This window comes from Neopelma chrysocephalum, unplaced genomic scaffold (assembly GCF_003984885.1).
Source record: "Neopelma chrysocephalum unplaced genomic scaffold, ASM398488v2 Primary Assembly neopelma1_94346, whole genome shotgun sequence".
NCBI classification, from domain to species: Eukaryota; Metazoa; Chordata; class Aves; order Passeriformes; family Pipridae; genus Neopelma; species Neopelma chrysocephalum.
The window spans coordinates 1-795 of NW_020923053.1; the positions used below are offsets into that span (position 1 = coordinate 1).

A 795-nucleotide genomic window follows, 5' to 3' on the forward strand; every position below is an offset into this window, starting at 1 on the left:
TTCCCGCCCCTCCCCCACCCCTGACCCCCATTCCCGCCCCTCCCCCCCCCGTTCCAGGTGTTCCAGCGCCGCTTCAACGGCTCCGTGAGTTTCTTCCGGGGGTGGAACGATTATCGCTCCGGCTTCGGCCGCGCCGACGGCGAGTACTGGCTGGGTACGACCAGTAGGGACCAGTATAGACCAGTACAAACCAGTACGGGCCGGGATTCCCGCCCGGGGACCCCCCCCGGGGCCAAACCAGTATGGACCAGTATAAACCAGTATGGACTGGATGGACCAGTGTGGGCCAGTGCAGACCAGTGTGGGCCAGTAGGGAGCAGTAGGAACCAGTACAGACCAGTACGGATTAATAAGGGCCAGTAGGGACCAGTACAAATCAATATGGGCCAATATGGACCAGTACAGACCAGTATGGATCAATATGGACCAGTAGGGACAAGTACAGACCAGTAGGGACCAATATAGACCAGTATGGATCAGTACAGGCCAGTAGGGACCAGTACAAACCAGTATGGATCAGTACAGACCAGTATGGATCAAAATGGGCCAGTAGGGACCAGCACAGACCAGTATGGACCAGTATGGATTAACATGTACCAGTAGGCACCAGTACAGACCAGTATGGATCAATATGGGCCAGTATAGACCAGTAGGGATCAATATGGGCCAGTAGGGACCAGTATGGACCAGCACAGACCAGTATGGACCAGGCCCTCCCACAGGCCGCCCCAGTGCGTCCCAGTTGGCCCCAGTTCCGCCCGTGGCCCCATTTTAGCACCTTCGTGACCCCCCATG

The 795-nt window shown here is 57.2% G+C and overlaps 1 protein-coding gene across 1 annotated transcript in view; it reads left to right on the plus strand.

Moving 5' to 3' along the window:
* Positions 1–45: 45 nt before the first annotated feature.
* Positions 46–795, plus strand: part of MFAP4 (microfibril associated protein 4) — a gene marked incomplete at its 5' end in the record, with an annotated part of 2,934 nt that continues 2,184 nt past the window's right edge. Inside the window, one exon of the mRNA XM_027707686.1 lies at positions 46–154. Within this exon, the coding sequence (XP_027563487.1) occupies positions 46–154 (109 nt within the window). The remainder of the gene's footprint in view (positions 155–795) is intronic.